The following is a 14,026-nucleotide window of genomic DNA, read 5'->3' as shown; positions in this document are numbered from 1 at the left end:
AACAACTGAAAGGCAAGGCACAAAGGCATAAAATCTGTCTTGCTCACAAACGCTAACTCTATAGTTCCATGAACTCTGTCTACTGAACCTTTTTGTATATATTATTACAGGGCTTTCACCAGTAAGAGCTGTGCTGAGTTATTGGAAAGATAAACTAATTTATATTGGACATGGTTCACGACATTAGTAGAGGAAAAGGAGCAGGTCAGCTAAGGTTCCTTGTTTGTCTTCCAAGCGTGTATAAAATCTAACTGTGCTGTGTTTGCAGACATCTTTAATGTAACAAATGATTTATGCTAAAATAATCTCTTCAGCTTTATGGCTCACCTAGCTGTAACTGAGACTTGACACTATTTGAGGTTTCATAATCTCCTTGTTTTGTGAAAAAATCATGTGGACATATATGTCTGAACTCTAGTTACAGTACCTGTCCTGCATAATGTTCTAGTATAGAAAGACACGATGATAACGAATTCTTGTTGAACTTTGCTTGCAATTGCTCTTGGTACTACCAGCACATTTTTATCCCTTTGACTAATCCAGAAGCTGAACTTTTCTCTGGGAAAAAAATGTTATTTTTAGTAAAGGAGTCAAAGCAAACCAACTTATGCTAACATTCCCAAACATAGGTATAGCTGAAAGATGATGATTTTTTCCTTATGTTGCCAGACTCTTGTGTGGACAGTAATTTCTCAACGTGTTGCTAGGCAGAACTGTAATAAAACACATTGCATCTCAATGACTAAACTGCCTAAGATAAAGCAATGTATCATTTGCAGAACTCACGGTATTTCTCTTTCTGTTCAGATCTAGAAACCAGAAGTAACAAACACTGCTTCCAAGCAATAATGTCAATCTGGAATAAGTGGATTAAAAAGCACTTTACACATCTGAGGAATTTTACATTTGAATGAAAGCTTTTTTCCCCCCTCTCTTTTATTGAGTTTTGTTAATATCACTGTTCCTATCATCTATATGTTTTTGAGCAGGAAAGAAGTCTTTAAGATGGCATCAGTGACGTTATCAGATTTTCCACAGTGCTTGCCAACCAGCAGCAACTCTGCCATTCTGGTCACTTACACCAGCTTCATTTCTTAATGGTCAGCTACTCACTGCAGACTCATTGCAGCCTGCGTGAACCCATAGCCCTGGCACCGCAGTTTGCTCTGAGTTTCTCTCCTTTTCTCTGAATTTCTTATCTGATTTGAAATAAGGCCTCTGTTTTTCTCTTTATGGATACATGACATGTAACTTCTCTCATTGGAAGTCTTGGATTGCTGCCAAGTCCTGGCTCTTCCATTTCTTAATTCTGGAAAGGGGAGTTAATACTGCCAAAGTTTTTGATGGGGATGCTTCTAATAAAGCCCTGAAGTCATATGACTGTGAGAATCTCAGCTCTTACTCTAAAACAAAGTTTCAAGCAGTAATGGTTGCGGAGAAAAAATGAAAACATTAATTTTAATGTCTTTAAAGCAAATAGAACTTCCAGTTTATATATTTGTTTTAGATGTATGGTAATTTCTGGATTTTGATAATTTTGAAATCCTTCTGCATAGTACCACAGATTCAACACCGATTTATTTAGCCTTTTAGTTTGAGCTGAGGCATATAGCTATCCTAAACCACAAATTACTATCCGCGATCTCTGCTGAGTGCTAATATTAGAAAGGTGGTTAGATTCCAAGCACACATTCAAAAACGCCAAGGAAAAAATGGTTTATTTACCATTAACCTGTCAGCTTGAAATTCAGCAGGTCACCTACAGCACCAGGATGCTCAAGCATCTTCCTCTCCAGGAACACTGTGATGAAATATCTCTGACTGGTGTATTCAACTCAAATGACTTGCACAGAAGAAACTGCAGATTGACTTTCTGTGTAATCTCTCACATACCAATAAGCTTTTACCCTTCCCAGAGAAAAAAATATCACTTCAGTACTTTCCAGTTAATTTCAATTACTGTTTTGGCTTGGTTTTGTTTGGTTTGGGGTTTTTGGGTTGTTGTTGGTTTTGTTGTTGTTTGTTTGGTTTTGTTTGTTTTTCTTCCCACTTTCAGTCATTCATGCACAACTTCCATTCATATTTCAGTAATTCCTTCACGGACATTAACCCTATTTCAATAGAGTACAGATGAAGTTTGCTTAAAATATATTGATTGTAAGTTTTATTAATAGTGAAGTGAAATGTTGAACAAGTATTAGAATTAATGAATGTTCATTAATGAGTATAATTTAATTCCTTGACAAAAGAGACTTTTTTTGTAGAAATTATCTTGAAATATTTTTACATTATATGGCCTAGGTGACAAGACTATATTTGAAGAAGTAAAATCTTAATTGAAATAATAAACAGAGGCAGTAAATTTTATCCAATTCCTTGTTGAAAGTGTCCTTAAAAATATTCGCAGATGCACTACACCTTCAAAGAATAACTAGCTCATCTTGGCTGTGACCCGAGCTAACTTTTTAACTCCCACATATATCCTTTATGAAAATTATTATGAGAACTAATTGTGCTAAAGCAGAACAAATTATGTAGATGGCACAGTACAAGATCCTGGGAAAAACTGACTTGTCCTCTTGGAGCTTCACAGGCTAAGGACAGCAGCCCTTGTCCTCCAAGCCCAGTATTCAAACCCCCAAGCAGAAATGGTGCCTGCAGTCCTCTCACAGTTTGACACATGTGTTTGTGACCGATAAAGATATCTTTTCTGCATCATGGTCTCTGTGTTGTATTCATTGCCTCCTCAACTTCTATCTTCCTTGTCCCAAATCTCCACGTCGTTGTTCCAGGCTGATGAGCCTTAGGTACAGTCCCCGACTGGATATATGTACCCAGTCATCTCTGTGAGGAGTGGGAGGGCTAGAGCATCAACAGTCTTCATTGCTGTGGTTCCTCTCATTTGTTCTCTTTGGCCCTGTGAGTTTTACATAGCCTACTTAAAGCCAAGTCTGAGCAGGGAGCCTATGGAATGGTCTTTATCTTCTCACCTGAAAGGTGAAGCATTCTCCTGGGAAAGGTGAGCAGTGGTTCCATTCTCTGCTGGGTTAGAGACCCTAGACCTCAGGTTTGCTGTTTTTCTGGACAAGGGCTCTTCCCTGCTGGCCAAACCAGCCAAAGGAGAGCTCGTCCAGTGCAGGTCCTTAACCCTCAGGAGAGGACCTTATATTCTGAATTCAGGGTGAATGGAGGTGCCTGCTGAGCAGTTCTGAAATAGAAGTCTGCTTGGACCTCTCTTTGTAGCAGTAGCATCAGTGTTTACAGCTAGGGATTCATGTCGATTCACTGCCCTGCACAGGTGAATCTCCCTAAAGACACCTGCCTCTCTCTATCAATTATTAGGGGCCTGAAGTATGTAATCTGGGCAATTTGCCGAAAGTTTATTTCTTGAGCAGTGTGAATACAGTTCAAAAGCAATTACTAGAAAAAAAATCCATTAACAGGATTCATTCTTTGACAACATATTCCATGATTTTGCTTTTCTAAAGCAAGAAAAACAAAAACTGTGCAAAGAGCCTAGTAACCCAGCGGAGATGGAACTGTAAAAAGCAAATCAGTAATTACAAGGGAGAGCACCCATACAATGGACATAAACTAGCTTGCTAGTAACCTTTACCAATTAGAATAAAATGCACTGTTAAATTAATGACAACTGTTCATGAGCTGTCAGTTAAGTTTTCTCAGGAGTATCTAGTAGAACATACCAGGAATTAAGAAACAGAGCATTTTTGTTTTTTGCCTAATGAGGAATAACGAGAGAGAGCGTAATTGTCTAATTTCTAGCAAACAACCACACTGCTCTCACTAACAAGAGGAGATGTAGATAATATCCCCAGAGAGAAGAGAGCATCTTTCCAGTTATGCTGCTTTACGTCAATAACACCACCAACTTGCATGGACTTACTCTCAATTTACTCTATGTTCCAGTTTAGGAAGGAGATTCAGACTCAGAGTAGGATTTTCTTACTAGTAAATACTATTCTAAAAAATGAGAGGATGTACCCACGAGTTTTATTCTGAGTCAATGCCATACTCTCTGTCTCATTTAAAATTCAAAAGGTTGTGAATAACCAGAGACGTGTCTATTCCCATAGGCAGAGATTCTCCTTTCTGCCATGTTCCAGTAGGCAAGCAGTCAAATTCACTTCCCTGAGCCCCATATACCTTCCTCATGCATTTCTGGACATGAATAAGACCCTCTGCTTTCAGCACAAGATGAATGTGTTATGGGAAATCAGCATGAAGGAATACAGTTCTTTTGTCTCTGCTGGCTCTGTACACCTTTTCTACAAACCAAGTCTCAGAATAAAACTTATTCTCTAGTCATAAAACTCAATGACCTTTAGTTCTGAGTTAAAAAAATGGTTTAGTTTTCAAATGAGTCATAAAAACACCTTTTATTTTGTTAGGAAAAAACCAATTTGTACTCCTATTTGTGTAGAAGAACTAGATACATTTCCAGAGGTAATCCCAGGTGCCCATGTTCACACTAGCCTGTTACACGCCAACTTAAAGTATTTATAAGCGCATCTTGCATCAGGTGCAGTTGAGGTAAGTGGAAGGAGAGTGGTTCATGAACAGGAATGAAATATGAATAGCATTTTGAGGGTTTACCAAGGGTTTACAAAGGTTTTACCAAGGTTTTAAATGCATGTAAGAGTATATTACATGCTATTAGGTCTGTATACCTGTGGATATAGAAGAGATGTTACCCTTTTGTGCATCTAAAACCAAGCAGAGGCTTGTGTTTATTAAATGTTTTTCAGCTACTTTCTGATTACAAAGATGCATATTCTATAGGTACAAGATTAATTCATTGAGGCATCACACAATCAGAATCTGCTTTGTATTCGTACTTCAAATATGCTTGAATTACTTTTTTTTTTCCAATTCAAAAAACATTTCAGACAATGCTTAATTTGAAAATAGGCTTCTTGAACTGAGAATTTCAAACTATTGTTTTCATTGATATTTTATTTCTGTGAGTGAAATCTATTTCAAATTAGAAATGCTAAAGTGTCAGAAAAAAAATGGTTTTAGTTCCTGGGATTCTGATACTGTCTTTTGTATTGTTGCTGTTACTAATCAAAAAATAAGAACACCACCACTACTCAGCTCCTGTAGGGAACTTGCCATTTTAAAAAGCAAGAGGAAATAATTAAAACCTAATTAGTTAATTTTCTGCAGTAATTACAATGTTGTACCTTGTTATTATCCTCACTTTACAACTAGAAGAAAAAAAAAAGTGGGCATGCTTTCCCATTTTCTTAAAAAGGGACTGAGCTCTGGAGCCAGTGCAGTTTGTGGGAACCAAGCAGAAGAGAACCTGCGCACCTGATGCCGTCACGGTGGCTTTCACATCCCTCCCTTGTCGTGTGGCTGCAATTATGCAGCCACAGTTTCATAAAGAACTGAGATGGCCTGTGGAAAGCTGCACTGTCATGTTTGTGTGAAACAGGAGACCTTCCTATCGTCTCCTTCCTCTTTTTCCTTTAGGGCTAATAATTTCACGAGAGATCCATTTATTATAAGTCCTCTTTGTAAGGTTTGATGTGAAGTTATGCGATATGCAAAAGCTTAGGTGCTGCACTTGAGGAGGTCTGGTATGATTTCACAGATCTGAGTACGTGGTAGATGCTAAACCTGAAGATGTTTGGGAGTGAGGAGAAGGCCAGCTATGGCTTGGAGCATCTAAAGATTTCTTACCATCTTTCTTCACTACCACTAGGATCCACACAAATTGAAATACTAAATAAAAGTACTCACTTGTATAAACTCCTTTTGTCCTTCACTTTACTAGGTCCCTGTTTTACAGTTATAATTTCTGAATCCCTGTGTAATGTATGTTAGGAAGCTCCAGTCAGCCAGATTTCCACACCGGGACGCGAGATCTCCCTGTGCTCAGTCTGCTGCAATGTGCATCAGCCATTGTCATTCGTCAGATAGCGTTTCATGACCTAAAACACTTTGAAACCGGCAGCATTTTTTTTCAGAATGTGTGTCATAATTTGGATTTCTTTATTACTGTATGCTCTTTAAATTCCCAACTTCCGCTTCCTCATTATGCTCTTACTACTAATGAAGCAACCTTAATTTAACAGAGCTAATTTAGTAGTGTCCATATTGCATGGAAGTCTAGCACAGAAACTTTCATAGTATTTCGCATGAATAATTATGTGCCTTAAAGCTATTATATGGTAGTAAAGTTAACTGTCATAGTTAATTCATCCCATGAAAGGACAGACACAATTTCTTGCAATTATGTATTTTAAATAATCTGAGAAGAGGGGAAAACTACTTGGTTTTTGTGGACATGGAGGTACACGTGTTAGAGTCAGGAGAGAGCTTCTCTCCCACCAGCAGGTATTAAAAAAATTAATTAAAAAAAAAAAGATGAAAAGGTTAATTGTTTCAAAATCTAATAGATACTCATTAAAAATTACCAGAATTTGGGGTTTTGGGGTTTGGTTTGTTCTTGTGTTTTAGCCACTTTCTCCTTCCTCCACACCATATCCTACTCTGTCAGTGACCTTCTTTGTAAAAGCAGATGACCATCACCCCAGTTTTGAAAAGTTATATTTGTTTCTTTGGACTTCAGAAGAACCTTTTTCACAGAATCGCAGAATGTCAGGGGTTGGAAGGGCCCTGGAAAGCTCATGCAGTGCAATCCCCCCATGGAGCAGGAACACCCAGATGAGGTTACACAGGAAGGTGTCCAGGCGGGTTGGAATGTCTGCACAGAAGGAGACTCCAGAGCCTCCCTGGGCAGCCTGGCCCAGGCTCTGCCACCCTCACTGAGAAGTTGTTTCTCAGACTGCCAGGAGAGAAGGACAGATTGTACTTCAGGTTGTATTCCCTCACATGACAGAAACCCAGCTAGATGGGATTTAAAAAAAACCCAAACTTGGTTATTAATTTTCTAGACTGTCTACCTGGGAAGTTTTGACTATACAGTCTAGTACAGGGGTGTCAAACTCATTTTCACTGGAGGCTGCATCATATATATATATTTATATACATAAAATGTACATTTATGTACATTTACATATATATACACACATTTATATAATGTACAGATAAAGATATATTTTTATATATTATATATTTATATAATGTACAGATAAATTACATTCAGTCCTTTGAAGGCAACCGCAAGGCTGATGTGGCCCCTGGTGAAAATGACTTTGACACCCCTGCTCTAGTATATGTCTGTCTTTAGGCAATTTAACATCCTTGGGTAGAATCACCTGGATATAGAGAGTATTCAGAAACATAACTGTTTGTTCTGGGCCTCAATAGCAATATATTAATAGCAACTGTATAATGAACATGAAGATATAAATCAGTTCCTTCTTTAGTAGTTAGAACACAGTAGATGTTTTGGTGATACTTTTCTGTAGCTCAAATTTGATTATCAAATTTACATAGTACCAAGCTGCACAAAGACAAAATTGTTCTGTAGATAGGAATCATCATGACAAAAATGTCTGTTTAGCATTCTTGAGCATCCACCATCATTTCTAATGTAACTAGATTATGTCATTTCTAGAATAGTAAGCTAATTTTTTTACTAATATTAGTTAAAGTATAAACTTTTTATGCTCAGGTAAGTAAAGATAGCAGAAATAACCTTGTTCTTGTATGTGAGAACAAATCCTTTCTGATCTCTAATCGGATAAAAAAGTGCACAGTAAAATAGAGGTTGTTTTTATCTGAAATGCTTCTTGCAGAGAATTCTAATATGTTTTAAAAGGCAAAACTAAGCTAGGTTAAAACTAGCCTAGAGAAGTTTTCTGGGGTGAGATGGAATTTTTTCATTAAGCTTTTTCCTTAACATTTCAGGTAGAACAGATTGACTAACCTTCACGTAAGACAAACAGGCCTCTCCTTAAGTCTATGAATTTACCTTAAAAATAAAACAGAAAATGCATGACTTAATCAAGTTCCAACCTAGGCAAATGTAGAGTATCTGACCCTCACCTAATAATGGAATTGCTGAGTCCTGTAGTGCTGGATACTCAACTTAACAGACTTCTTGACTTGCTCTTTCCACAGATCTGTACCCCAGATTTGGTGGTGTTTCTGGCATGTTCCAGCCAAAGGCTGAAAGAAAGGCTACTGAAGCGTGCTGAACAGCAAGGGAGACCTGATGATAACCTGAAAGCCACTCAAAGACGACTAATGAATTTCAAGCAGAATGCCGTCCCGTTGGTTAAATATTTCCAGGAAAAAGGGCTAATCATCACAGTAAGTCCTTTAGTATAGCTCTGAAAACTTAATTGTTGCTGTGGTTAAACTTGGCTTCTTACACCTTTTGCTTTAAGATGGGTTAGACGGGTCAAATTGTGGTTTAGGTATGCACCATGGTTACTGAAATCAAACTTCCGGTTTGCTGAGAGTATTTTCTGTAAAAATGGACTAACACAGAGCAAAATTCATGTGCATGTAGGTGACATGGCAAACACAATGTCAGTTCTTTGCTGCAGGCGGAAATTGCTTCGCCAACTAGTTGCAAACCCTTTGCTCAAAAATTATTGCATGAAAGAAGAGCTTGCTTTGAAACACTGGTTGCATTCCAGTGCCAGCAATTTCATCCCTCGCAAATAGTCACGTACTTTTTGGATGGTTGTCTTGAGAGGGGAAGAAAGCAGAAAAAAAATACCATTGTAACAGAAAACATGTCTTGAGCTGGATTAGATCAATGAAGGCTCTTCAAGGAATAAATATATTTGGCTGCTAACTGACTCCAGTAAATAAAAAGATCCCTAGATTATCTTATAATGGGTTAAATATGCCTTATTGTGTGGTCTCCTACAAGGTTTAGCATTTCAGATAAAAATTTTGACAACAAGAAAATTGCAATGTAAATAGACCACTCAGATATCAGTAAGAATACTGACTTCTGCAACACTTGGGACAAGAGAAAATCCCTCTAAACACAGAACATACCAAAAACTGCATTAATAAATAAAGCCAGAAGCACTTTATAGAAGTAGGGCTAGCGAGGACTGCTGAATTATTTAAGTGCTTAATGATGATGAATTCAATGAGCAGTTGACAAGGGTTGAACCATTGACGTGTTCTAAATTACAGATTCTGTCTGGTTGTAATAGTGCAGAGAACTTGGTACCACATGTGGTACCACGAGAGCACAGATGGCCTGTTTTGTTTCTTTTGATAGACTAGATAACCTAGGTAGTTCACATGGCTATGTTCTCCTCATGGCAAGTATCTGAATTCCCTAGGTTATTTAGGCTATCAAAAGAAACAGAACAGGCATCCTTAACTGCAAAGTCGCCTAATGATGTTGGTAGCCTTAATAATACATCTCAACGTCTTTCTGAATTTCAAAATGAAAATCCAAGGAAATTATTACGTTAGTCTCCCCAGAGAGTGTTTTCTGTTTGAGGATTTTGATTAACTCTGTTTGGAAGTATGAGAGGACTGGAATTCTTGGAAGTTGGTTTTCATTATTGAGGAAGTGTGTGTTTGTGACATTTCTATAGCCTTTACAAGCGCTTCTCCTATAGAAAGCATACTTAGCTCTTTGGGGAAAATGTGGCTTTGTAAATAATGCATGTGAGGATTCTGGATAGAATTCCTTTTCTGTGATGAGACCTGCAAAACAGAGGATGTTTTTCCTATTGCGGTTTTGTCTTCTACTTTTTAGTTTCTTGAGAGTACTAAAGATAATTTAAACTGCAATGTTCACCTTAGATATGTCTTTTCTTTTTGAAGCAAGCAGATTTTTGTGATGGGTATGGAAATGGTAACATGACACGGAAACAATAAGATATCTACTCAAAGTGTGTTGATATCATTTCACAGAAATATAGAAATTACTTTAGATTTACACTGTTGTAGAAGAGAAGAGAATTGGACTTTGGAAGGGAGATTCTGTTGTTCACTTGTCATTAGAGGTCCTGCAGTGCAGTTGCGTTTCCCTTGTTACAAAACCAGGATGCGTTAGTAAAGCCGAGCCCTGAGTTAGATGTGTGAGTAATTTCACAGCCAGTGGATTAAAGGATCCCGTTCTGTAGATAATAATATATATGGCAGACCTCATTTCCATAGAATTTCATTGCATATGGAAAATACATTTTGCAGTTGCCTAGGGCAACTAAGTTAGTGGGGGATAAATGAGAAAAAGGAGTAGCTGGGAAAGGAGTGATAAAAAGAGATTAAGCACACAAGCAACTGAAAATTTCTACAAAAACCACATGACTTTGAAACAGAGGAAGTGTGTGCTCAGTCCACATAGAAACCTGCATACTGCTAGAGCAAGTTGTACATTTTAAAATAGTGTTTATAAAAGCAGTTACTTTGTCACTATTTGTTCCTTTTCTTAGTGCCAAATTTATAGATCAGCATTATCTATAGTTTTGACAGTCTTCTGACAACGTAATTTATTTTCATATGTTAATTTTGTTGGAAATTCATTTGTCCAATGGGAAATCTGTTTCTGACAATTTCCTGTCCTAACTCTTTAAGCAAACATCAATGGAGATATCAGATGTTTTCTTACTCCAGATGGCTTTGACCCCATTGTCTGCTTTACTGAGGAACTTGAGCTTTCTTCTGATTTTGGGAAAAAAAAAAAGCAAACATGTAATTTTTCATAGCCTTCCATCAGTGGAAAAAACAGAGTTTTCTTATAAAGCCATAGGATAACAGAACCATTGCAGTCTTCATCACCACCTTCTCCTGCCGGAAGCCTTGTCTCTTCAACTTGCCTTTCCTAGTATGTATCTGTACATGTAATAGTAACACTTCTACATACATTTGATGAACTTGCTCATGCTATTTCCCTACAGAAGGAGGAAGCAAGAAAGAAAATCACATCTATGCTGCTGATTATAACATTGAACCTGGAAGGCACTGACATATTATGCGGATGAGAACAGTGTAAGAACTAGAACAGCATAAAATAGAATTACACTAGCCTAATTCCCAGAGGAGTGAATCCCGGAAGCAAGGACAGGCAAGGTCAGTGATGACCAGGAGGGAAAAAAACGAGTTACATTTTTCTTAAATCCCTGCCTGCACCTTGTCACTGCGGTTCAAAGCTCTAAATCTCAGACATTTCTTCTTCCCAGCATGACAATTCTAAGCAGGGAAAATAAACAGGACCATTTGTCGTAAGGAGGGTTATAATTTTAGAACCACAACTCAAATTTTAAACATCTAATTAAACGCTTTCTTCTTCGTGGATAAACAGACCAAAAGATGCAAGAAAAATTCACTGATATCTAACTAAATATTATTTATAAGCAGACATTTGATGTCATTATTCTACTGTTAGACACTGTATGAGCAAGAAAATAAAAATCCAAATTCCCAATTAATATTGATTTTCCTGCTCAGTTGTTCCCTATTGTTTTTAACATAGTTAGGTTAATAGAATTAAAACACATGATCTTCATTTCACATCTAGTTGGTTAGGTTGATTAGGTGTAATTCTTGCCCTTCATGTATTTTTTCCCCCTGGATCTTTGATAATTTTGTACAATATGTAGCTTATACTTGCTTGCTGCTCTGTATGCCATATATTTTCAGTGTGTGCATGGTATCCATGTTCTCAGAGTCTGATCCTGGCTTCTCTTTTCAAGGAAAGAAGTGAGGGCTCAACTACGGTAGTTCTGAGAAATGGGAAGGTATAACTCTGTGCTTTCTGAAAAACTCCTTTGGAATAATGAACTTGGAATATCCAAAATTCTGGGTTGTTGTTCAAATTGAACAGATCTGTAAACTTCATTATAATTAAGAAAGAGAAGTAAATATCTGATATTGTCATGAACACACAGTCTGTGTTTAAAATTCTTTTTAGCAATGTCAGCAGGTCTAGCAAATCAAAACCTGACTTTACTTAAGTCCAATGTGATTTCAGAAAGTGCCAAGATAATAGTAATAGATATCACAATATTGGCCAACGAGTATATAAATAGATGTGTATGCTGGCATTTATTTTATCAGTAACTTTTAAAAAATCTTAGGATATTATATATTGTTGTCCTGGTTTTGTTTATCTAGACAATAACTAAGCCACAGAGTAATGGGGGGAAGATATTAGTTAGATTAAATTATAAAAGGGAGAAAACGTAAATGCCTAGATGATCTGCAGATACTCTAATGTTTAGCAGAAGACTTCAGTTCTGAGCACAGTTTAATCTATTCCTGTATCCTTCCTGCCATCTAGCAAATATTAGAATATTATTGTATATGGTCTCAGGTGCTGACACGACAATTGGTATGTGTACAGAGCCACACCAGATCAACCAAGGCTGCTACCGAGGTGTGGTCATGAGTAGGATAAAGCTCAAAATAACAGGGTCTGTGTATGCAAACTTCTAGACAGTGCTCACTGTTCAATTAAAAATACTTAGGTCGTTCGTATCATTCCCTTATAAGAATCACTGTTAGGTACTTCATTATTTTGGCTACAGCACTCCTAGAGATACAGTACGGTATCATTTCAGTTTCTAACACTGATTTATAAGAGTTTCCTTCCCTTTTTTTTTTCAAGTTAGATAATAATGAAAAAGGCAAAGAAAGAGAAAAAAACATAATCATTATGTAACTAGTGTACTTTAATACTTTTAATGTGATTGCTGTCCTGAGAGATAGCTTGCTCTGAAAAGAATGTGCTCTGAGTTACAAATGATAAAAAGTTAATCCTTATCCCACCCCCAACTCCTGGCACCTCAGCCTGGATAAACTGTTTTTTAGGAGAAAACTGCTTTGTGTTAGCTGAAGTTCTAGTCTACCACATCTTTTTTGCCTGGCGAGAACTTACTCTTAAGGGAGACCACTATTAAAGAGTTCCTTCAAATCAGCTGGAAAATTCAACTGAAAACTGTCTTATTGTTTTGTTAATTTCAAAATACGTTTATCTTCTATTTCTATACACTCTTCTATACACTCTTTCATTTCTAGACACTATATTGATGTTTCATCATTATTAGACCTGCTGCTATGAACTACCTTGCCCTTAAGAACCATCAGATAAAGCTCAAGAAAATCACATTCACTGACCTTTGAATAAATTACTATGATGTACAATTATTCTCACTAGGAAATTTTTTCATTTGCACCCCATCAGACGTAATTCATCCTACTGCAGGGAAGTTTAAGGAGCACACCAATATAGCATGGTAGACCATAACGAACAAACTGTTGTAGCACTTGTATGGTAATGTCTGTAACTCTAAGTCATCAACAAAATCTCCCACAGAAAGCAGCCTCTTTGCCTACAATTTATTTATTTTTCTGCTCAGCTGACTTGGTTAAGTTGGTCTCAGTCACAGGGACGGGGTGTATTCTAGAGAGAAAGGAATGAGAATTCAGAGGATAGTGGATGGTGCCCACACAGTGAAAAATATGAGTTGTACTTTTTTTACTGCTAATTCACTGAGGAAGAAGAAAAAAATATGGCTACTTATTTTTGTAAAATGAAGCTATTAGTAGCCATCAGCCATATTCAGTAAAGCCACGTTCAGTGAAGTTTTGAGCATGCTATGGTTGTTGCTCTTATGTTTTTATCAGAGGAAAAAATTATCAGTGGTAAAAAAGGCAAGATAATACGCATGATTTTTATCTTCAGATAATCTGTATTTCAGAAACTAGTTATTTGTATCAAACCAAAACTGATTGTGGGAAAATGGTAGGATAGAAGTTGGGTAGAATGGAAAAGGCAATTAAACTTCATGTCTCTACTCTGCCTCGTTCAAATGGATTTTAAGTCTCCGCTATTCCCACCCAGTAATCCCCATCACCCAGCTGTTAGTTATTTTGAAAAGGGTCTCTAAATCTCCACTTTATCTGGACTCTAATCTGGTATAGATGTTGGTATAGTCATTGGAGAGTAGATCACTGGGTTACAAAAACCTTTCAGTCACAGTTATTGAAGCTCTTCCCAGAGAGCTTCGCTGTTCTTTGTAGAACATATCCATTGGTCTAGACAGAAAAACAATACAGAGCTCATCATCCTAGCAGCGCAAGTTTCTCTTACTGGAGGCAGAATGAGACC

General features: G+C 37.2%; 1 protein-coding gene across 2 annotated transcripts in view; it reads left to right on the top strand.

Annotated features, from left to right (window-relative positions):
• The window catches only part of AK5 (adenylate kinase 5), a 90,522-nt gene that overhangs the window by 13,061 nt on the left and 63,435 nt on the right, over positions 1-14,026 (top strand). For both annotated transcript variants that reach the window (XM_065071262.1, XM_065071261.1), the window contains exon 6: positions 8,056-8,247. In XM_065071262.1, the coding sequence (XP_064927334.1) occupies positions 8,056-8,247 (192 nt within the window). The remainder of the gene's footprint in view (positions 1-8,055; positions 8,248-14,026) is intronic.

This window comes from Columba livia, chromosome 8, assembly GCF_036013475.1.
Source record: "Columba livia isolate bColLiv1 breed racing homer chromosome 8, bColLiv1.pat.W.v2, whole genome shotgun sequence".
In the NCBI taxonomy this organism is placed as follows: Eukaryota; Metazoa; Chordata; class Aves; order Columbiformes; family Columbidae; genus Columba; species Columba livia.
This window is presented reverse-complemented; position numbering and strand designations above follow the sequence as displayed.